This window comes from Desmodus rotundus, chromosome 6 (assembly GCF_022682495.2).
Source record: "Desmodus rotundus isolate HL8 chromosome 6, HLdesRot8A.1, whole genome shotgun sequence".
Lineage (NCBI taxonomy): Eukaryota > Metazoa > Chordata > Mammalia > Chiroptera > Phyllostomidae > Desmodus > Desmodus rotundus.
The window spans coordinates 31,366,079-31,388,250 of NC_071392.1; the positions used below are offsets into that span (position 1 = coordinate 31,366,079).

The window sequence follows — 22,172 nt, forward strand, 5'->3', positions numbered from 1 at the left end:
AGTTAAACTTTAATAAAATGAATGTTCCCAATTTCATCAAGGGCATTCTTAAGTGAAACAGGCAATTTTTTTTTCCCTACTCAAGTGCATGGAAGTGAGGAATAAATGACTAGTAGAGTTTGGTGCCACTGCCGTTGATTTGCGCTAAGGTCCCAGAAGTTTTACTTACTATTGATTTTACAGTAGTCAAAAAGCAAGTAACAGCATTTTTATAAAGAGCTCGGACTTTGCAGACTCCTAAAAGGGTCCTGGGGATTCCCAAAGGGCCATAGACCACGTTTTTGAGACCGGCTATGGTAGGTATTAGGATAAACAACATAAAAACAATGACCCCTATCCTCAAGTTCATCTTCTAATAGAGGAAACCTATGGAGATGATTACAACATAGCGTTAGTGATACAAGAAATAGCAGCAGTGGGGAGGACAGATCAAAGACAAGCATGGACATGGAGCCTAGGTAGGATAGTGTAGCAGCAAGAGGACATGAAGAAACGTTTAAATGGGTGTGACAGCATATGGTGACTGATGAGATAGATGGGAGGCATGAAGCAACCAGGTAAGCAGTGATGCCCTTCCTAGAGGCTTTACAGGAGGGGAAAGCTGACAGAGCCTGGGAGGGGATAATGGGTGTAGTTTTGGATTAACTGACCAGGAGATGAATGTTAGATCCCCGGGAGAGGGTGTCCAGCAGGCAACTGGCTATTCCCTGAGGACCTTGCAGTTTTCTCATTCGTTGCTTATCCCCAGTACCTAGCACGATACCTAGCTCTCAATGTTGACTGGATAAATCAATACATCTGGCCGTGAGCTCGTGATAGTAATCTAGAAGGGGGACTAAACTTGGTAGTCATTTTCTATGCATGCTTCTTTGAAACCACAGGTGCGGATGAAATCTGGCGGCAGGATTGAACTCCCGCTAAATGGCCAAAATAAGTAGGAACTGTTGGCTCAAATAGGTCACGACAGCCTATAACATAAAAATTTATTTTGGAAAACCTGTTTCTGTATAACCCCACATAGCTAACAACCAAGATTTGCTATCTTTATGGCCAGACATTAATACCTGTCAGACTTGTTTTAATTGGGGTTTGGGGACTGACCTCATTGTCCTACACTTGTGTGGGCGTCTTTCACAATCTTCCTTTAGGCGTCTACTTGGGGTTGTCTCTCCGAGGCTCCAGGAGCTGACTCTGGAGCTGGGTCTGGCCAGGGCGTCCAGCGCCCAGGCAGGGGGCGGCGCTCAAACCACCCGCCCCGCTGACGCGCCATAGACTGAGATCACCTCACACTCCCGCGGTGCAATCAGAGCGCGCGCCACTGCTTGTTGGACAATCGCAACGCTCGTTCTGAAATCCCTCCGCCACACTCTTTCAGAGTGGTGTCCTGGCACCCCTCAGCCAACGCACACTGGCTCCGGTAGTCCGCGATTCCCTAGGGGATGATGTCTTCTTGAAGTCACCCTCTACTCCGTCTCTGTACCACCTATGCCATAGGTTCAGGCTGCTGCTTAAAGGTCTCTTTACAGGCGTAAGGAGACCTCGGCGTTATAGAGTCCCAATAGGGGCGTGACCAGCGGCTGACCCCTCCCCTTTCTGTGACGCACAGGGTGGTGCGCGCCGCAGCCGAGAGTAGGGGGTGGGACTGGGTTTAGTGGGAGACCTAGGGGCCGGGGCCGCCTCCGAACACCTCTCTGCCGGCTTCTCCCGCTCGGTCTGTTCGGAGGACCGGTAGCGACCTCGGCCTCCAGCATCTCAGGCAGACCGAAGCGGCGGCGGCGGCCGGGATGGCGTTGCTGGGCTTACTGCAGGCGGGAGGATCGGTGCTGGGGCAGGCGATGGAGCAGGTGACAGGCGGCAGCCTGCTATCCATGCTACTGATCTCCTGCGCCTTCACACTCAGCCTGGTCTACTTGCTCCGCCTTGCCATCGGCCACCTTGTCCCCCTGCCATCCGGGGCGGTACGTGCACCCCCGGGGTTCTGGGAAGGGGACCCTGGGACTCAAGAGGCGGAAGGGCTAGCGGGGACGGTGACCGCAGGTGTGCTCTCCTGGGTTTGGCGGTGGGCATATAGATCGTCTAGGGGTATCCACCACTCACCTAGCCCTACTGTCCTTGGTAATGACGGTCTTTATTCCGGTGGTGGCCGCGTGTCTGGTCCCGGCCGGGGTCGTGCTTGCCGCCTCTGTGGTCACAGTGATTCTGCTGGCCGCGGAACTGGTGGTCCTAATGGTGTGGCGCTGAGTGCTCTAATAGCCGGGCTGGGTGCCACAGGGGTATTGCGGGCCTGGTGGGGGCCCAGGTGGGGGCCCAGGTGGCGATGCTTTTGGTAGCTGTAGCCCTGATGACCGTCATCCTGGGAACTGCCCTTGTGTGGTTCAGTGTCCTGTGGGCTGTGGCATTGCCCATGATGGGGATTTATAAAGAGGGCTGTGTTCAGTTTGGTAGAGTGAGAGTGACTGGAGTGCTGTATGCTCTTCCTATGATGCTAATAAAAGCAGTTTATCAAATTTAGTGGCTTTACTGACCACTGGCTTCATACTTCTGTATTCGATAAATCCATCCTTAACCAGCCAACAACTAGTTTGAACCATAACAGGCAGTATCATTGTATTTCCTGCACGTGGGATTTTTGAGGAAGTGGTTATCTTTGAAAAGAAAGGTAGCTTTAGTATTTAAGATTGCTGTTACCGTTATCTGAAGAGTGAGTGTGTAGTGCTCCTTACTCTTTTGAGACCATCTAAGATCTGAGGAGTCTATGCTTTTTCATTATTGCAAGTTTGATTTCCAGGAGACTTAATGTTGTAATTTGCAAGTCTTATTTGGGGACATCTAAAGTACCTTTCATAGTGAATGCCCAAGAGTTCCTGCTAGAGTGGATCTGCTGTCTCTTTAAAATCAGTGGATGTAGTTCATTTGCAGGGAGAGGAGTGTGAGATGTGTTCTGTTTGCTGATAAATGTCACTTGTTTTACATATCCGTTATATCTGTACCTCAAGTTACTGTTTGTCTTTTTCTATACTTAAAAATTTGTTTATTTATTTTCAGAAAGAGAAGGGAGGGAGAAAGATAGGGAGAGACACATTGATGTGTGAAACATCAATCAGTTTCCTCTTGCTCCCTACTGGGGACCTGGCGTCCAGCCCAGGCATGTGTCCTCACTTGCAATAGAACTGGCAACCTTTTGGTTCACAGGCCTGTACTCAATCCACTAAGCCACACCAGCTGGGGCTTTTTCTATACTTTCTTATGGCAAGATTCTGGGACTAAAATTGTGAGTAGTAGTGGGAGTAAGTAGTGAAGAAACTACAGTTTGATTTTTCTGTTGGTTTTATTTTTGTTGTTTTTTGTTTTGCTATTCGTGATTAGGGAAGTTGCCTAGAGCCACCAGTAACAGTATTGGGCATATTCTGGATAGTGTTCAGCATTTATAATGGCAATGCCTTTGTGTTTGTCTAGTCATTTATCTTACACCATGTTTTGAGTTTATGTTCTTTTTACTGTAGATACTCTCCTAAGATATTTGCATTTCGGCTTTTGTTTATTACTTTGAAGCTTCATTTTTGGATAACTTTTTCATATTAATAGCAAATTTCATTTGTTTGATCATGAAACTGAACTGGATTTCTTTCTCTCTCTCTTTTAAAGATTTTATTTATTTATTCTTAGAGGGAATGGGAGGGAGAAAGAGTGGGAGAGAAACATCGATGTAAGAGAGAAACATTGATTGGTTGCCTCTCATACATGCCCCATGCTGGGATTGAACCCACAATGCAGGCATGTGTCTCCACTGGGAATTGAACCTGTGACCTTTTGCTTTGCAGGCTGATGCCCAACCAAATGAGCCACACCAATCAGGGTTAGTTTTCTCTCTCAAAATAAAATGTGAACTGAAAGGTTTTTGTTTTCTCTTGCAGAAAAGTCCACCATACATTTTCTCTCCAATTCCATTCCTTGGGCATGCCATAGCATTTGGGAAAAGTCCAATTGAATTTCTAGAAAATGCATATGAGAAGGTAAGTCTTCCAAATAATTAGAGAAAAAGAAACTAGTGCTTTGAAACATTTACATGGCAGAACACTAAGAACAACTTGTGGTGGTAATCTTATTCCAGGGATAGGAAAGTTGGAGCTGCTCCTGTTTAAGAGCTGGAGGGGCCCTCTTAATTTCTCCCATATCCTGGGGGTGATCTCTGAGATACCACTGAGGAAACTTACAGTTCTAGCAACTATGGTTTAAAAACCACTGGCATAATTATTGTATTCACTGATCACACTTTAAATTAATACTAATTGACCCTTCTTTTTCTTAACCATGCATCTGTGGAATTTTCTAACCTGCACTACATATCTTCTATAACTTCAGTTCTACTCGACTGACCCACACAACACTATGGCCGCTCAGATCTTTGTGCTTCTCTCCAGTGAGCTATCTCCTGCCATTTCAGCCATTTACTCCCCATTCCCACTTTGAACTTGTCATCATTTCTAACTATTTCACCTCCACAGTATGAATGTAGAGATTCTATTCTTAGACTGCAGCTTCTTTTCCTGGAGTTTCTTATGCAACTCCTTCTGCTATAACCATTCGATGACCTCAGTAGATCTTCCTGTCCATTGTTCCATTTACTTTGTCCTGATTGATCAGCCTTTCTTTACTTTACTTTTTTTTCTACTTTGGGACCATGGTTCATCATTGGAGTTCTACTCTTGCCAGTACTTTATTATCCTTGCCCCCGGATTTTTCATTATGTTTATCTGGTAAAACCCCAACCTTGGAGGGAGCCTGTTAGTCATTTTCTCCTTCCTTGAACCAGATTAATTCCTTCCTAATTTCATGATTGCCTGCCTACCTGAAATGACTTTTGAACACTGCTCAACAATCCTATTATGTTTTTGTGGTTGGCTTACTTTCCCACTTACCACAGTGACTAATTCAAATATTTATTTTTATAAATTTCTGAATCTTCCTACTTTTCTATCAAAGCAGGTAGCTTTGTGTCCCCTTTAAAAAGAAATTAAAAACCATCAATGGGAACTATCTCACATTCCCAATTTCAAACATACAAACCTATTTATGGCTATATAATCCTATTCTCTTTTCTTCCTATTATACTGATAATTATAAAACACTTAACTTTGTATAAGTACTTAGTGCTTTATATAGATTATCTAATTGAAGTGCAACAGATACCTTCAGGTATAGTCATTATATAGATGAAAAAATTGAGAAACAGTTTATATAATTGTTATTAAGCTCACTGCTAGCCAGTGGCCAAGCTAGGATTTACATATGGTTTGATTTCCAACTCGATGCTTTTAGTAATAATAATAATAATAATAATAATAAAAGAAATACTTATAATTTTATTCTGGCCAAGGCACTCTAATATATATATTTGTTTATATATACTTTCTAATATATAATATATGCATATAATACATACATATTATACACACACACACACACACACACTGTAATTTATATAGTATTCTGTAACATATCCTTGTTAATTTATTTAACCTTGACAACAGTTCTGTGCAGTATTTGCTGTTATTCCCATTTTATAGATGAGGGAAACTGAAGCACATCGTTGGTGAGAAAGTGGTAAAGCTGATAACTAAATAAAGTTCTGGTGTCTTCACGTAGCAAACACTGTAGGGAAGGTCATATCCTGTTAGCTACTCCTGTAAGTTTTTCTTTAACCAAGGGGAAGGAAAATCCGTATTCTCAGATATTCCTTGCTGAATTATATATAATAAGTAAAAAAATGGACACATCACCATGTCTAACAATGAAAGAATAATTATTAACATCATGATGTCTGTGTAGAAGATAGAAAATATTTTAACATAAGCAGTGAAAAAAGTAGAAAATTTAATTTATATTTCATTTGAACAGGATGATCATAATTATAAATTTGGACAAAGACTGAGAATGAATTGCATTAAGGTTTATGAATGTTTTTATTTTCCAACAATGTGTTTTTTTGTGATTTAAGAAATTATGTCTCAGTGCTATGTATTTTTTGGTAACATCAATATGGGTACTTTTTTCTCTTTAGTACGGACCTGTGTTTAGTTTTACAATGGTGGGCAAGACATTTACTTATCTTCTGGGGAGTGATGCCGCTGCACTGCTTTTCAATAGTAAAAATGAAGACCTGAATGCAGAAGATGTCTACAGTCGGCTGACCACACCTGTGTTTGGGAAGGGAGTTGCGTATGATGTGCCTAATCCAGTAGGTGACACTGTTATCTTCAAGACAGGTTAAGCCTGTACTATAATAGCTATAGCTAATAGTGTAATAGTATATATTTAAAATGTAGAAACAGTTTATTCCCTGGGTTAAAAATCTGAGAATCATGAGACATTTAAAAGAAAAACCAGGAGTAACTGACAATGTATATTTTGTTTTATAGTGGTTGGCATGGGCTAAGCAATTTTAAAGGGTGTCCTATACAAAGAAATAGAATCAATGATGACTTAGCTTACTGGGATTTGATTTGAGAGGGTAACAAGAAAATCTCATTGTAGAGTCTCCTACCTTCCCACTTCTGCCTGAAATTCTAGCATAAGAACTCTTTTGAGCTAGAGATATTTGGCTTTAGAAGTCTGTGTGATTTCTTTTCCCTGACAAAGTCAAATATTAAAGTGCTGCAAGTTGATGTAAAACAAAATTCAGATAATTGGCCTAGTTGCTCGGTGTGGGCTCTGGCTGTGAATGTATTACACACTACCTAGTACCCTAGTGTCTGGTAGTTAAGAGAGTTGACATTAAGTGTTGTTTCTGGGGATGAGAGAGTTGTGGGGAAATGATGACTCTCAAGGCCGAAAGAGCCCTAGAAAACCCTCTGATTAAACCTCTGGAAGATAGTGTCAGTGAGGAATGATATTTTTTGAGGGGAATAGAACAGGAGAATATGTGAAGCAACATAAAAATATTGAAACATAATGGACCTTTGGGAGACTGCACTGGCATCTGGGTTGGCTAGGAAGGGTAGAAAATACCAAAATAGGAAAAGGGAGCCCTAGAGTCAGAAGTGGGAAAAGGGTGGATAGGAAGGTGGCCAGGAAGTGAGAGTCCTAATTTATCATTTGTTTAGGACCTGTGAAAAATAAATGCTCTAAGTTTCTCATATCTAGGGCAGTTTTTAAAAATCCTTGTACTATTGTTATTTTCCATTTTTTAGAGGCTGTTTTGAGTGTTACAGTTATAACCCAAATGGATCTTTTTTAAATATATTTTTTTAGACTTTATTTATTTTTAGAGAGGAGAAGGGAGAAAGGGAGAGAAACATCAGTGTATGGTTGCTTCTTGAGGGCCCCCTACTGGGGACCTGGCCGGCAACCCAGGCATGTGCCCTGACTGGGAATTGAACCAGTTATCCTTTGGTTCACAGGCCTGTGACTCAATCCACTGAGTCACATCAGCCAGGGTGACATTTTTAAAAATTTGTATTTTTTTGATAGAGACAGAGACATCGACTTGTTCCACTTATTTATGCCTTCATTAGTTGGTTCTTGTATGTGCCCTGACTGGGGATCAAACCTGCAACCTTGGCCTATTGTGATGACGCTCTAACCAACTGAGCTACTTGACCAGAGCCCAAAATGGATCTTGTGATAAAACAAAATTGTGTTTTAATTTGTTAAATGCCTTTATAAATGTTATATGCCTTTAATTTTTTTAAGGTTTTCTTGGAGCAGAAGAAAATGTTAAAAAGTGGCCTTAACATAGCCCACTTTAGAGAGCACGTCTCTATAATTGAAAACGAAACAAAGGAGTACTTTCAAAGTTGGGGAGAAAGTGGAGAAAGAAGTAAGTAAAATGTTTTGATTTTGCATTCATCCTAATATTTCTACTTTTCTGTAACTAGAAATGTAAGAATATGTATACATGTGTAAAAAACAAACTATAACAATGTAAAACCATCTTGGATTTAATGGGAAGAACGTAGTATGATTACCATGGAATTAAAAAGACCTGAGAGGAAGTGATTTTTGCTGTTCACTAGCAAAACCTTAAAATGGATTAATTAGCATGTATATTATTCAGCTCATTTGTACAAATAAAGTGATTTTTATAATAAAATATAATTTTTTTACCCCCAATGGGCAAGTAAAAGTCTATAAATGATTTAATTATATATATAATACCTTATTTATCTAATATTGTATGAGAATGCTTTATTCTATTAAAAAAGCAGATTTAAATCCATACGTTTGCTTTACCTTTACTAAAAGTTTGACTTTAGCCCTTTCCAGTAGAATCTTTAAATCTTTTAAAATGTATTATAAGCAATCTTGTATTATGTGGTGTACTCAATGTTAGGTTGTTTTGGGGCATCTAGTCTTTACATTGGACTGCAGTTAAAGTGTGGCCTCCAGAGACAGTTGTCACACTCATGGCAGGAGGCAACATCTGCCTGTGGGGCCATGAGACCTCTGTGTAGGTCACCATGTTTTGGGTCTGGGCTTCAGTTCTAGAAAAGGTTTTAGAACCAAAAACTTGATTAAAAAAAAAAGTACCTGAGGTTGATGGGATCTATTTCTAACCATATGAGAAGCTGGTGTATACAAGAATGCTAAGTTAGTGAATACAAGTGAGACATGATTATAGCACCAAGAATACCAGAGTATTTGCTGAACTCCATTTTGTTAGCAAATTTAACTGGAAAGCCAGATGATAATTGGAATTTCATTTGGTGAACATGGAATTAAAGAACATGGCATTGATTATGACTTAAGTGTCATCCAGATGATGCCTGCCTGATGAATCTGTCCCTGTGTTGGGCTATATGAATTAATGATTAGTTACTGTTTTCTCTTATATGTATATATGGTCAAGACTTCCATTTTTAGTCCTGACCTTCCCACTCTTGACCTGGGAAATAACCCCTTCTTCAGTTTCTAGACTGCTATTCCTTGAGAAGCATCTCTTTATTGTCCTCGTATGCACTAAATAACTTTTTGCTGCTTTTGTTATACTGTGACCTTGGGCTGAGACACCCACATTCATTTATATATTTTTTTATCTTTTCAAGGCGAAGGACTCATGAATGAGGTTTAGAAAAGATGCCTTTTCGGCATTGATTCTGGCTGTCCTGCAGGGGTGGGGGTGGGCTGCTTTCTTCCCATCATTTGGTGTCTTGCCTCTCTGTTTGGCTGGGTGGGGTAGTCACACATCTGTCTATAAGCTTTTTTTGATGGTATGACTAGGACCGTGTTGATCCTTGAGTTAAGTTTTCATTCTTACTTTTCCTTCACAGTTTTATATCTCTACGAAAACAGAACATTTTCAAAAGAATTTTTGGCAATATTAATGGGAATGACCTTTTTCCCCTCTAGATTTGTTTGAAGCTCTTTCTGAGCTCATAATTTTAACAGCCAGCCATTGCTTACATGGAAAGGAAATCAGAAGTCAACTCAACGAGAAGGTGGCACAACTGTATGCAGATTTGGATGGCGGTTTTAGCCATGCAGCTTGGCTCTTGCCGGGCTGGCTCCCTTTGCCTAGTTTCAGGTATGGATATAAAAACTACCTTCAGTGATTTAACTTTGTATAGTGACTTCAGGGTTGGTATGCTTTGTGTTAACAGAGATAAAAATTAAACAACTGAAGTACAAATTGGCAGTTACAAAATAGCCACGGGGTCATGTAGTACAGCATAGGGAATATAGTCAGTAATGTTGTAATAACTATGTGTGGTGCCAGCTGGTATACAGATATGTCACGACTATGCCGTATGCCTGAAACTAATATAATATTGAATGCCGACTGTAACTGAAAAATTTAAAAAAATTAAAAATTAAGCAAATAGATTTGGGGAAGATTATGAGCCCCCCCATGCTTTTATAAGAATTCAAGACAGGTTTTCTTTATATAGTGAGCTCATTTTAAGCTAAGTTTCAGCTTATTAAAAAGGTAATTTGTTGTCTGTCTGTTCGAGTATTTTAAAACCCACTTTTTAAACTCTGTCAAAGAACTCGAGTGTATTCTTTGTACTCAGGAGTCTCTAAACTCCACTGAAATGTGATATGGTCCTACGGGCACTCATTTGAGAGCATTTGACCATTTTGTAGTATATTGTGGAATTTTTTTTTGTTTGAAGTATTAATGCTTTTTTTCTTTAATTTCCTCTCTGTCTCCTTGTCAACTGCAGTTTGACCACCGAAACGGTGGGACCGTCTGCGACACCAAGACAGACTGCTCATAGGACTGGACGTGCAGCTCAGTGCTTGCACTCCGTAGGCTTTCTGTACCTTTGTTCATTCTTTTCTGTTCAGGTGGATCCTAGAAATTCCTAAGAATAGGTGATTTTCATGGTATCTTTTTTTCCTCTGGGTTCTGAGTTTTGTCAATTATTTTAGAGTCATTTGTTAGTTAGATAAGATTGCTTTAAGCTAGGTCCTGGTTATTTTTAAAGGAATTTGATTGTCAGAAAGCATTGTTTTATTTTTGAAGTTATTTTCATCTTTGAATTACAGACGCAGAGACAGAGCTCATCGAGAGATCAAGAATATTTTTTATAAGGCAATCCAGAAACGCAGACAGTCAGAAGAAAAAATCGATGACATTCTCCAAACTTTACTAGATTCTACTTACAAGTAAGAGCTGTTCAGTTCACATATGAAGCTGAAGCAGGAGATTACACATGAAAACATAGTTAAATACTATCTCCAGTTAAAAAGTAATGATGCTGGCAAAATTAGGAACTGTGACCTTTGGACTTCTTAAACGGATGAGACGTAAATTACTGGGATCTGGTACCTCACTGGCATCCCAGGGTGCCAGTGGTGAAAAGTTTGCTAGGAAACTGCAACGAAATCTTTTGTATTGAAAATCCTCTTTTCTATTGGTTGTCTCTTTTTCCCTGATGGGCAAATGCAGGAGAGTGTTATACATGAAACATTAACTCATTGTGACCCTTTATTTAAAGGCTGAGGTGTGAAACGCCCTGCCGAAGTGTTAACCTTGTGCGTGTGGCTCATTCCGCAGGGATGGGCGTCCCCTGACGGATGATGAGGTAGCGGGCATGCTTATCGGACTGCTCTTGGCCGGGCAGCACACGTCCTCGACCACAAGTGCCTGGATGGGCTTCTTTTTGGCCAGAGACAAGACACTTCAAGAAAATTGTTATTTAGAACAGAAAACAATCTGTGGAGAGAATCTGCCTCCTTTAACATATGACCAGGTTTGTTGGATTTTCATTTAAATTGCTGCCTTATCTAAGAGTATCTGTGGCTAAATTTTAAGGGAGACAAATTGAGCATCGAGAGCAAAAATATACATGGTACATCAAACTTTCCTTCACTGTGCAAAAAGCTTTTGCACAGTGAAGGAAACCCTTAATAAAATGAAAAAACATCCTACTGAGTGGCAGAAGATATTAGCAAATGATATATCCAACAGAGAGTTAATATCCATAGTTTATAAGGAGTTCATGCAACTTAACAACAAAACAACAAGCAACCTGATGAAAATATGGGTAGAGGACCTGAGTAGGCATTTATCCAAAGAGGACATACACGTGACCAAGACACACGAAGAGATGCTCAACATCACTAACATCAGGGAAATGCACCTCAAAACCATAAGGATAGACATACCACCTCACACCTGTCAGAATGGCTGTCGTCAAAAAATCAGTCCCTAAATTAGATGAAGTAAGTGCTGGTGAGGATGTGGGGAAAGGGAACCCTCATGCACAGTTGGCAGGACTGTAACCTGGCATAGGTTTTACTCTGGAAATCAATGTGAGGGTTCCTCAAAAATGAAGACTGGAACTGCCATATGACTCAGTAGTACCACTTCTGAGGATTTATCTGAGGAAAACAAAAACACTAATTCAAAAAGATATGTGTACCCCTATGTTTACTACAGCATTATTTATAATAGCCAAGATACAGAAGCAACCTAGATATCTATCAATAGATAAAGATGATTTGACATACACACACACACACACACACACGAGAATATTGCTCAGCAATTAAAAAAAGAATGAAATCTTGCAGTTTGTGACAAATGGGTATTTGATGGTCCCAGAGGGTATTATGCTAGGTGAAAAAAATCAGGCAGAGAAAGACAAATACTGTGTGATCGATCTCACTTATATTGGAATCTTAAAAAAAACAAATGAATAAACAAAATAAACAGACCCATAGATAACAGAGAGCAAGGTGATGGTTAGCAAAGAGGAGGGGGTGGGGATGGGTGAAAATAATTAAAAAAAAAGAATATAAATAAAAGGGACAATTTGAAATTTTCTGTGTACTGGAGCTTAATTTGACTAGCCTGCTTTTTGAAAATTCCCCATAGTCCTTGCTAAAATATCCTAATGCTGGATTTGGTTTGCTAGTATTCTGTTGAGGATTTTTGCATCTATGTTTATGAGGAATATTGATAAGGAATAGTGTAGTTTTAATGTGATATCTTTGATAGGTTTGGTATCAGAGTAATACACGTCTCAGATGAGTTTGGAAGTGTTCCCTTCTCTTTTATTTTTGGAAGAGTTTGAGAAGGCTTGGTGGTAATTCTTTCTGACATGTCTAATAGAGTTCCCCAGAGTAGTCATCTCTGTTTGTTTTTCTTTGTGGGAAGTTTTCTGATTACTACTTCAATCTCTAAGTTGTTACATACAGGCTTATTCATGTTCTTTTTGTATCAGTTTTGGTAGCTTGTGTGTTTCTAGGAATTTATTCATTTAATCTAGGTTACCTAATTTGTTGGCATACGATTGTTACAGTATTCTCTCATACCTTTTATTTCTGTAAGTTCAGTAGTAATATCTCCTCTTTCATTTCTGATTTTAGTAACTTTTCAAATAATGGCTTGATACATAATTCACATACTGTAAAATCCATTCGCTTAAAGTATACAGTTTACTGGTTTTTAAGTGTATCTATAGTTGTGAAATCATCACAATTTACTTTCAGAACATACACTTCACTCCCAAAAGTGAGCCAGTATGGGTCGGTAGTCTCTCCCCATTGTCTCCTGTGCCAGGCCCCTGGTAACCGCTCATCTGCTCTTTGTCTCCGGGGATTTGCCTTTTTGGGGCATTTCCTACCTATAAATGACCACATTCACACAATATGTGGTCTTTTGTGTCTGGCTTCTTTCACTTAGCATGTTTTCAAGGTTCATCCATGTCGTATGTATATTTCAGTTGTTTTATTGCCTAGTAACATCCCACCATCTGGGCACACCACACTTGTTCATCCATTCGGTAGCTGGTGGACATTTGGGTTCTTTCTGCCTTTTGGCTATTGTCAATAATTCGGCTCTAAACATTTGTGTACGGGTTTTTGTAAAGCTGACACTGATGGTTTTTGCTATTATTTTTATTTTAGATGAATTTTTCTGGGTCCTTACTATGCCGTTCTTCAGGGTGATCACCTCTCTCCCTATTCTTCTTCCCTCTTTTCCCTTGTTGACCTTGGACAGTGATAGAACAAGATAATCCCAGCTACCTTGAACCAGTGACCTCTGCACTTCTACTCAGAATATAAGCTATTTTGTAATAACCTAGAAAAAATAATTTTAACTTAAAATTAATTAAATAAAATTTAATTTCTACAATAATATTTAAGTTAAAATAATGTTGGAGTATGTTAAATATTTGTAAAACTCAGGGAGTATTTTCTCTTTTTAGCTCAAGGACCTGAATTTACTCGATCGCTGTATAAAAGAAACATTAAGGCTTCGGCCCCCTATAATGACCATGATGAGAATGGCCAAAACTCCTCAGGTGGGTCTCTTAGTAACATCTCCTCTTGTGTGCCCCTAATTTTAATATATCAGAAAGATGATTTCCAGAAAGAGAGTTTTTGAAATTAAAAAAGTAGAATAACCACCACTTCTACCTAATTTTAAATTTTACATATTCTAAGCATATATATTTTCACATAATTGCAGACAGTATACAAACTAATCTGTTCCCTGCATTTTTATTTAACAAGTAGGGTTTTTCAAATGATATATTTTTCTTTTTAAAAATGTTTTGTTGTAAAAAATTTTAACTATGGAAGTATAAAAATGAGATTTTCCTTGAAATCCCACCCCTACCTCCAAGGCATTATTTTTTATTTGTGTATATATTTGTAGCCCAATTTTGGGTCATTTGGAAATCATCTTGAGTTAAATAATTTTTTGCTGGCCTATCATCTAGTTTTTAAATATGTGTGTGTCTGATGCATACTATTGCTTTATTACACAATGACCTGATGATTTGGTAGGACATTTTGAAATTAATGAAACTTTTTGCTTTCCTTTGTAGGTGGTGGCAGGGTATACCATTCCTCCAGGACATCAGGTGTGTGTCTCCCCCACTGTCAATCAAAGGCTTAAAGACTCGTGGAGTGAACGCCTGGACTTTAGGCCTGATCGCTACTTAGGGGACAATCCAGCTTCTGGAGAGAAGTTTGCCTATGTGCCATTTGGAGCTGGTAAGATGAATGTATTTATTTAGTCTATGGCCATACCTACCCTGAACCAGCCTGATCTTGCATGAATATATTTACATTTGAAATGTTTGTTCTGAGAAGAGCTTGTCAGATGTTATCAGAACAAAAATAAGCCATGTGAATTTTATTTACAGATAACTTTCCCTTTCCTAATAGGGACATTTTTGCAAAATGTGTGGGGATTTTCCCCATACCAGTTCTCTGCAGACACTATCTGGGTTCCTACAATTCAGTTCATTTCTGACATTCTATTCCTGGGGTTAGCACAGGACCTGTTGGTTAAAGGGTGAGTCCCACAAGACCGCTCCCTCCCCGCACTGCAGATACCAGATGCAAGCCCATTTTTCACCTGTTCTCCTGACCAACTGGCTATAAATCAGAGGTTCTCTCAGTCCCCTCTTTGGGGTTCCATAATGTGTTAGAACGGTTCGCAGAACTCAGGAAAGTTTACTTACTGGACTGAAGATACAACTTAGGAGCAGCCTGATTGAAGGGATGCATAGGGCAAGGTATGGGGGCAGGGGCACAAGCTTCCACGGCCTCTGTGGGCGTGCCACCCTCCCAGTACCCCCATGTGTTCATCAGCCTGGAGACTCTGACACCCCTTGCATTTTAAGGAGTTCTGTGGAGGCTTCATCACATAGGCATGATCGATTGAGTCATTGGTCATTTGTGAGTAATTCAACCTCCAGCTCCTCCCCCTCCTTCCTGAGGGGTTTTCCGAAAGTCATCTCTTTTCACTTAAGATGTTCCAAGGGTTTGAGGAGCTTTGTGCCAACAACGCGAGTAAGACCAAATATATTTCTTACTACAAATTAACAATATCACAGTTATTGTACCTTTAGTATTGAAGTCAGATTTGAAGTCAGTTTAAGTGTTCCAACTTGTTTTTTTCCAGGATCGTTTTGGATGTCCTAGGTCCTCTGCACTTCCATATTCATTTTAAAATTAACTTGTCAGTTTTTGTTTGTATGTGACCTTCCTTTCAAATTTTGATCTGTGTTTCCATTTTGGGTTTATTAAATGACTTTTTATTCCACTATCATTTGTAATGGCATTGATTGGAAGGTTTATATTGACTAGGGCTCTCTTGGGAGAGAAGGTAAAAATATTCTAGTATATTGCTAAGCTAGAGTAGCATCGTGTATTTTAAACCTTTATATATTTAACTTAAATGTTCAGTTTCAAAAAAAGTGATTGGAAAAATAATTTTATAATTACCCAATGCTGTTTCCACTAAAACTGGGTTGAAAATCTCCTGGGATTTTTATTAACTATTTATATTCTTGTTTTATGTGAAAAGAATGTCTTTTTATTATAATATCTGTGTAGCTGTTCTTCACCTAAACTACAGCTAAACAAACTTCATCACTGCAGGCTAAAAGAAGTGAGAAAGAATTCCAGCTGATTCTTATGAAAACTTTTTTTTTATAGGGCGTCATCGCTGTATTGGGGAGAATTTTGCCTACGTGCAAATCAAGACAATTTGGTCCACTATGCTTCGTTTATATGAATTTGACCTCATTGATGGATATTTTCCCGCTGTGAATTATACAACCATGATTCACACCCCTGAAAACCCAGTTATCCGATACAAACGAAGATCAAAATGAAGAACGCTGCAAGGAACTAAAATGTGAAATGTCACTGTAAACAGCGAAAGCATTGGAAGGGAATGAAGTTTACGAAACAACTCTCTGTGTACTCTTTTTTGAGTGTGTAACTTTAAAAGTCAGCAAGCTTAACAGTTATTATATTTTCTAAACTGAATGGTTCCATAAAATCTAATGGCATTTCAGACATTTTCTAATAGTATAAGAGGGTATTTACTACATATGCTTTAAGGAAATCAAGTTCACTAGTAAAAAATTGTTCAGGGGGATCTTGGTTATTGGCAGATTCTAAATAACACAATTTCCAGGTATTAATTTTAAGAGCATGCTTATTAGCTCTGGGGAAGTAAATTCAGGGTATTCAAATTTTGGACTAGATCTGCAAATATAAAAGCCCACTGAGATCCTTGGAAGCCTTAGGTTATTTATTCATTTACTGGGTAATGTTTGTATGTGAGAGGATTGGTGGTTTGGGAATAAACATTCAGAGCCTTGGGTGAAAGAGAATCCTATTAACTGTTTTGGTGTGAGAGCAGCAACGGAGCTATATTGTAGAAAAATACGTCCTTTGGGAGTACTGTCTACAGGAAACAGAGATATCTATGACAATGACTTACATTTCCTAAAAAACAATGTAAGTATTAATTCCAAAGACTGCTTGTATTAACTTGATGGAATTACTAAATATTTTATCTGCCTGGACATTTGTTTCTGGTTCCACATGGTGACATCTCTGTGAAAATCCAAAATAAAGTCCCTCAGGGATAGCTTTTGTTCTCTTCGGCTCCAGGTGGGTTCCCTGCTTCTTCTCCAGAATCTATTTAGGATGTTTCTGTTCCTAGTTCTGGTTATTAAAACTTAATTTAGGTCAACGAGCTTTTTTTAAATACAAAATTTGAGATCAGAAAACTGTGCCTTTAAGATAAGGATAACATGAAGCAGAGCCCTTGAGAGCAGTATCATTGGTCCTATTCTGTGACTGTGAAGGCTGTGTTCAAGAATCAACTCCAACTGTAACTGGAGGCCTGTCTTTTATACCTGGAATTTGACTACACAGTCTGTTTGTACTAAGTGAGGCCATACCATTTTCCCTGTGTGTATGGCAGTTCTGTTTAGGAGGCTGGAGGACTCATGTTAAACACTGTCTCTGCTATTAAAAGAGTTTTTCACATTAAAATTATCTTGGAGAAAAATATAGTCTGTATTCATGAACTGTAAAGCACATGTGCTTTATTTAGTGAGTACAATTCAGGAATCTAGGAACTTGGATGGGAAAAAATTCCATCCTTATTTGTACTAATTTCAAGTGATAACTTAGTATTTCCTTTATTTACGAAGTTAGGCAACAAACCACACTAGCATTAGCAGCACCCACAACTGTGAACAGAAATCACAGGTACTTTCCTGTCACTTTATAGATGATGCAGATCTTGAAGTACCTTTTACTCTCATCACTACTTTGAAATTACGGTCATTGTTAGATCTGCTAGATCTTATTTCTTTAAACTTACATGTTATATCACAAGCCATTTTTACAATTTGACTTTCCATATAATGTTTCTTCTTTACAGTGCTAAACACAGGGTCTGGCAGAAGTAACGCCTGCTTGAGTGTGGTTGGTAGGGTAATAATATGGGTGTAATAATTTATAGTTTTAATTTGAACATTTCACCTAAAATGTCATATACTGTGCTTGAGTGTGATATTATTATGTTACAGAATTACATGCTTATGATTTTGTAATAAAAGATTTTATAATAAAAAGGGGCATTATTTGTGCTGGCCCCTGTATTTTATGTCTTTAAAAAGCATTATTCTGGGAAGAATAGTTTCATAAGGAAGGAGAGGTTCATGGCACAAATAAAGTTGAAACCCTGAGGAAAGGCTAGTCTATGTTTAGTGAATAGTTTGTTTTTGACGTTAAGAGGTTTTAAAGTTGAAAGAGGTGTAGTTTTTAATCACAGATTAAGTATGATAAGCATTAACAAGTTGATGGCGAGGCCTGATGTCAGAAAGGGCTGCCGGTCAAACGACAGAGTGAACGGAGGGATCGGTCAGAGCACTGGGCCATCTGCTCCTTCTTGCTCAGAGCAAAGAGCCTTGACTGGCCACTGTGAAAGGTTCTGCCCACAACCCTCACCTTCAACTATCTGCTTCAGGATACATTTGTTATTTCTAGAACTATTGCAGAAGCCCAGCTGCTGCTAACAGGGAAAATTTAGGTACTGTAAAACTTTCAAGGATGTACAATTTGTTTCCATAGCCTATTTTGTGTTGGTATAAATCAGAGAATACACCCAACAATAAGGCAAAAATCTGGTTATAAGCATCAACTACTGTTACTACTGCCGATTTAGTGAGTTGCCAGGTTACCAGGGAGGACTCTTGAGTCCGCTAAGATGATGAGTTCTGTATCATAGTGGACATGGCCTTGTAAGGACACACCTTTGGACAGAAGTAACATTAAATCACGAAAATACCAATATATCAATAGCTTTAAACAAATACTTTACATATATGTAAGGTTGATACAAAGGCAAATGGACAATGCTTCCTCAATGGAAGGGGAGAAAAATCCCAATGGTATCTAGTAGATTAGGACAACTTTCTGAATCTCAAAGTCCTAAATAGGTAAGTAATGAGACTACTGAGTGTGTGTGTGACCCTCCCCCCATTCCTATGTTGAAGCCTACTGTAGTCTCTAATTTGTTGCTATTCAGAAGTAGGGCTTTTGGGGGGACTTCCTGGGGGGAGCTCCCATGAACAGGATTAGTGGCTTATAAGAGACACCTCACAGCTCCCTGGCCCCTTCTGCCCTATGAGGACATGGCAAGGAGATGGCAGTCTATGAACACGGAAACAGGGCTCATTGGTCACCACGTCTGCTGGTACCTTCATCTTGGACTTCCCTGCCTCTAGAACTGTGAAAAAATAAATTTCTGTTGTTCATAAAGCAACCAGCCTATGGTATTCTGTTAGAGCAGCCAGATGGACTAAGACATGCACCAGGAACTATGGCGTAGTTAAAAAATGAAGAGGGTTCAAATACAGTGTGGTTAAAATGGTGAAGTCATTTTTATTTCAGTACTTCACAAAATACCCCATAAAAGTCAAAACTTCTACCATTATACAAAAATAGGTCTCTACAAGTGATATCTGTCATCATCACCAGTAGCAAATATATTAGGCAGAAACAGGTAACTTCAGTAGCCTTGTAAGAAAAGTGCAGGACACCTCAAGCCACACATTCAGCAGTGTCATAATGCGCAAAAGTTTAATCTTTTCACCCATTTGATAAATACACCAGGTTTATAATTTAACCACTTAAATTAGCATTCCACAAATACACATGTAACTTAAGGACTATTGTGCATGAATACATACACAACGCTGCTATGTACAAACTCCAGTTTGTTTTCATGTGCTGGCAAGGGATTTGTATACAATCGTAAGCTGTGTTCATGTTGGTCCCATTGAATGTCCACAATACAAAAGCACAAAAGAACCATTGGTTTACAAAAGGGAATTTGTTTAAAATCACTTCGATTTCAAAGGATTATCTTCTCATGCCAGCATGAAAATGAGTTGAACCTATGAGAGAAAACCAGGATATTTAAATGATTTCAAATTAGATTGTTACCTATACCAGACTAACCAGTTCATAAAGGGGCAGATTACTATTACCCTCCATTTAAAAATAATGCTTTTTATTTTCCTAAAAAGTCTTCATACTTGAACAGATTTTATTTATTTTATTTTTAAGAATTTACTGAGAAAGGAGAGAGAGAAACATCGATTTGTTGTTTTACTTATTTATATATTCATTGGCTGCTGCTTGTATTTGCCCTGACAGAGGCTTGAACCCACAACCTTGGTGTATTGGGGCACCACTCTAACCACGTGACCTACCCGACCAGGGCTTCATTGTGCATTTTGACTTGCCAATCTGCTGAATGAAGGCAGCAGGGAATCTTTTTGGGGAGGAGTGGGGTCGGGGGTGACTATTCATGTCTTGTCTTAAATTCCTAAGTCTAACCTGGTAATTCAGGCACTGTCTTGTAAGATTTGATTACCCGAATGAGGAAGGTCAAGGCGTTTCAAAAAGGGGAGCTAGCTGTGGGTCTGCCTAGGACATCGGGAGTGTACAGACAGCCAAGCCGAGAGTACCTGACTGCACAGTGCCAAGCCGCCTCTGCAGCGCCTCCAGCCGGGTGATATAATCTGTCAGGGCCCTGTCGGGGTCATAGTTCTGAAGCTGAGAACATGCCAAGGAAGCAGGATTTAAATCAGCTGGAGGGCCGGGGTACCTATGGGATTAGAAATATAAACATGAATCCAAGTTATCCAGAAACAGGGCAAGTAATTTACCCACTCTGCCCTCCACCCTACCCTCAAAAGGCTGACCACTAGTACACTGCCTGGTCTGCATCCCCCACACTTCTGAGTTTGTGTTGTATAAAGGTAAAAACTCAGGTCAAAGCAGCAGCTATTAAGTCATCATGAGAATGTCCAGTACAATGCCTGTCACAGAGGTCCTCAATAAATGCTGTGTTTTATATAAATGCATCTTGTCATGCAGACTTGAGTTTTTTTCATAATGTCCAGAGACTATCAATTTTAGTGAATACTTTTCCCAATGCCTAAACCATAACGTCTACTAAAGAACACTTGATCAACTGTTTCTTATACCGTGGAATCCAGCTATATAAATCACATATACCTGAAGATACTTAATTAGTTCGATGCAAAGCAGTCAGAGCCCTAGCACTGTCCTTTCCCTATTAAGTGTCTGTATCTTTAACTGCTCTGAGCAAGTTTTATCAAATTCTTACCTATTCTGAAATGGCAAAGGAGACCGAGGGTAGTCCAGCTCTGATCTTGAGCGGTAGGCGCTGTGCCTTGGTTCCCCATACAGCTCCAGGCCACCAGCAGAATGATAAAACAGGTCAGTCTTTTCAGCACCTGAAGTAATGCAAAAGGTACCTTGTTAAAAAGAAATACCAAGTCCTTGAAAAATTTCTACAAAACAGATCAAGGCTCAAAAGATTACTATGCTGTACTACACTACCTTCCATTTAGTTATTTTCAATTATTCTTGCTGCAGGAGAGAAAAACCAGTAGATCTGTTACCTCGTTTAACTTTCAATGAGTACTCTGCTAACCCAAAACTACAGCTCAAAAAAATAAACCGTTTAAACTACTTAGTTATAAGGAGAGATGAGGAAAAGGGTGCCTGAGTATGTATGGTTTAGGAGAAAACATGATGTAGATTAAAAAAAAAATTAGACTAATGAAGCCAAGCCATTCTGGTGACTTTATTAGAAAAAACCTGAAATCAAGATTTGCTAACTTAAAACACAGAAGTCATTATGGCACAAATTTCAGCTATTTCTGAAGCTTAGATTCACATTTCAAAACACTTTGCTTAGGACACCATGTAGATTTCCTTTTTCTCTGCTGCTCATGCTAACCTCCTGTAGAAGATACGCAGGTGGTTTAACAGCAATACATAGCACAGCTGTGCTGTGTGTCTGCAGCTCGGTGTATGCCCCTCTCTGCCTGAAATGTTGAAGCTCTAATGTTTGTTTCCACTTCTCGGTGCAGAGAGAAGGAACTTTCACTGTCAACCATTATTACGTAACCTACTGGTACACTCAGAAACCTGTGGGAATATTGTTAAATTGTAAAAACTTCAAGCTGTAACTCTTCCATATTACTGAGAACAGCAAGCCTATCTTAAACCAGAGCCTTAAATGCAGTTGTAGGAAGAGCAGGTCCTGGAGCCAGACGGCCCGGGTTCGAGGCTGGCTCCACCACTTCCTGCTGGGTAACTGAGGCAAATGACAGATGCTGTTCATGCCTCAGTTTTCCATCTGTACAGTGATAGTAGTAACTGTGCCTACGTCACAGAACTGGGAGAATATATTAGAACACATGGAAAAGGCAGGGCCTAGTGTAGACTAAGAACTCCATAAAAATCAGCTACTATTACTCTTTAAAACAGTGAGGTCCTCAGATTTGTTAGTAATAGGGGCTCTCTGTCTTTGGACGACATTATTTGGAAGGTGTGACACATGCAGTAATTTTAGA

General features: G+C 39.3%; 2 protein-coding genes across 7 annotated transcripts in view; one reads left to right on the plus strand and one right to left on the minus strand.

Moving 5' to 3' along the window:
• Positions 1-1,615: 1,615 nt before the first annotated feature.
• CYP51A1 (cytochrome P450 family 51 subfamily A member 1) lies at positions 1,616-16,176 on the plus strand. The gene is made up of 10 exons (XM_024577257.3): positions 1,616-1,958; positions 3,915-4,013; positions 6,062-6,238; positions 7,693-7,819; positions 9,349-9,523; positions 10,489-10,608; positions 11,000-11,195; positions 13,659-13,754; positions 14,283-14,451; positions 15,904-16,176. Exons 1-10 carry the CDS (start codon positions 1,785-1,787, stop codon positions 16,080-16,082), a joined length of 1,512 nt encoding a protein of 503 aa, XP_024433025.1. The 5' UTR covers positions 1,616-1,784; the 3' UTR covers positions 16,083-16,176.
• Positions 16,177-19,133: 2,957 nt separating this feature from the next.
• AKAP9 (A-kinase anchoring protein 9) overlaps positions 19,134-22,172 on the minus strand; it is a 177,826-nt gene continuing 174,787 nt past the window's right edge. For all 6 annotated transcript variants that reach the window (XM_024577161.3, XM_045185209.2, XM_024577162.3 and 3 more), the window contains 3 exons: positions 20,915-21,044; positions 20,250-20,389; positions 19,134-19,673 (listed from right to left, as the gene is read on the minus strand). In XM_024577161.3, the coding sequence (XP_024432929.2) occupies positions 19,639-19,673; positions 20,250-20,389; positions 20,915-21,044 (305 nt within the window). In that variant the 3' untranslated portion in view covers positions 19,134-19,638. The remainder of the gene's footprint in view (positions 19,674-20,249; positions 20,390-20,914; positions 21,045-22,172) is intronic.

What these genes read in the sequence shown, in the direction of transcription:
- CYP51A1 (XM_024577257.3), top strand. Translation starts at nt 1,785, where the DNA reads ATGGCGTTGCTGGGCTTACTGCAGGCGGGAGGATCGGTGCTGGGGCAG. An exon ending in TCCCCCTGCCATCCGGGGCG is followed by an intron (nt 1,959 to 3,914) that starts GTACGTGCACCC and finishes TTTCTCTTGCAG; the next exon opens with AAAAGTCCACCATACATTTT. An exon ending in GAATGGCCAAAACTCCTCAG is followed by an intron (nt 13,755 to 14,282) that starts GTGGGTCTCTTA and finishes TTTCCTTTGTAG; the next exon opens with GTGGTGGCAGGGTATACCAT.